This window comes from Acanthisitta chloris, unplaced genomic scaffold (assembly GCF_000695815.1).
Source record: "Acanthisitta chloris isolate BGI_N310 unplaced genomic scaffold, ASM69581v1 scaffold27328, whole genome shotgun sequence".
Lineage (NCBI taxonomy): Eukaryota > Metazoa > Chordata > Aves > Passeriformes > Acanthisittidae > Acanthisitta > Acanthisitta chloris.
This window is the reverse complement of record NW_008686863.1, coordinates 1,543-2,839: the sequence shown is the minus strand read 5'-3', so window position 1 is coordinate 2,839 and position 1,297 is coordinate 1,543. Positions and strand designations below refer to the sequence as shown.

At 62.7% G+C, this 1,297-nt stretch overlaps 1 protein-coding gene across 1 annotated transcript in view; it reads left to right on the top strand.

The window, feature by feature from the left end:
* The window catches only part of LOC103807633 (mitochondrial dicarboxylate carrier-like), a 1,423-nt gene extending 312 nt beyond the window's left edge, over positions 1-1,111 (top strand). The window contains exons 2-5 of the mRNA XM_009080374.1: positions 35-193; positions 431-508; positions 615-671; positions 1,010-1,111. Coding sequence (XP_009078622.1) covers positions 35-193; positions 431-508; positions 615-671; positions 1,010-1,111 — 396 coding nt within the window. The remainder of the gene's footprint in view (positions 1-34; positions 194-430; positions 509-614; positions 672-1,009) is intronic.
* The last annotated feature ends 186 nt before the right edge of the window (positions 1,112-1,297 follow it).

The window sequence follows — 1,297 nt, the reverse complement described above, 5'->3', positions numbered from 1 at the left end:
GACAGCTCTGCTGGGCAGTGGGTGCCTGGGGTAGGGACTGGGGTGGTCCCTGGGGTGGCAAGGAAGGGGAACACATCACTGGTTCACTGTGTCTCTGCAGCTCTCCTGTTATGACCAGGCCAAGCAGCTGGTTCTCACCACTGGGTTGCTGTCAGACAACATCTTCACTCACTTCCTGGCCAGCTTCATCGCCGTGAGCAGGGCTGGGGCCAGGGGGCAGGGCCGGGGCTGGGTTTGCCTGCAGCCAGGCTCAGGGTGCTGGGCTGGGGCTGCCAGAGCCACCGCTCTGGGCTCAGACTGAGCAGGGCCAAGCACAGCAGCTCCAGGAGGCTCCTGGCCAGGGGTCAGGCCCAGGCACAGCTCTGGGTCTCTCCAGTGACCGTGACAGGCTCTAGCACTGGGGTCTCCTGACCCCGCTGACTCTCTGCAGGGAGGGTGTGCCACATTCCTGTGCCAGCCCCTGGATGTGCTCAAGACCCGCCTTATGAACTCCCAGGGCGAGTACCGGGTGAGTTGCCTACCCTGCCCACCTCACTGCTACCCATGCTTCCCCATCTCTGGGCCAGCCTGTGCCTCCCACTCCTCCCACCTCACCTCTCACTCTCTTACTCCAGGGTGTCGCCCACTGTGCCATGGAAACTGCCAAACTCGGACCTCTTGCCTTCTACAAGGTACCCAGCTGGGGATGCTTGGGGTGGGGCAGGCTGGGCTGGGCTGGGAACAGAGGCTGCAGTCCAGAACAGTCCTGGGACAGGGCCCTTCCAGGCTCTGCTGCAGCTGCCTGGCTGCTTCCTGCACTGGTGTGTGGGGCAGAGGGGTTGGCAGACGATGCTGAGACTGGTGTGCACTGCCATGGCTGCAGTACAGCAGGCTCTGCTCTGGACCCTGCGCTGCCTGTCCGGCCACTGCTGCCCTGTGCTGCCCACTCGTGCCACTGCTGGGGTTGAGCTGCGGGAGGACCAGGGCCAGGCACACACTGACTCTCTCCCTTCTTGCTGTACCCTTCCAGGGCTTTGTTCCTGCTGCCATCCGGCTTATTCCTCACACTGTTCTCACCTTTGTCTTCCTGGAGCAGCTACGCAAATATTTTGGGATCAAAGTGGTCACCTGAGTCAGAGGGATGGGACCCTGCCTCGCCCCAGGGGCTGAGCATGTGGGTCACCCCCAAGATCTCAGAACCCATCTCTGCTGTCTGGGGCCAGTGCCACTTCCCCTCCCCTCAGACCCACTCCTGTGCCTTGCCAGTACCTGTGGCCAATCCCCCCCAGATTCCTCCCTCTCCTCTCATCCCATTCTC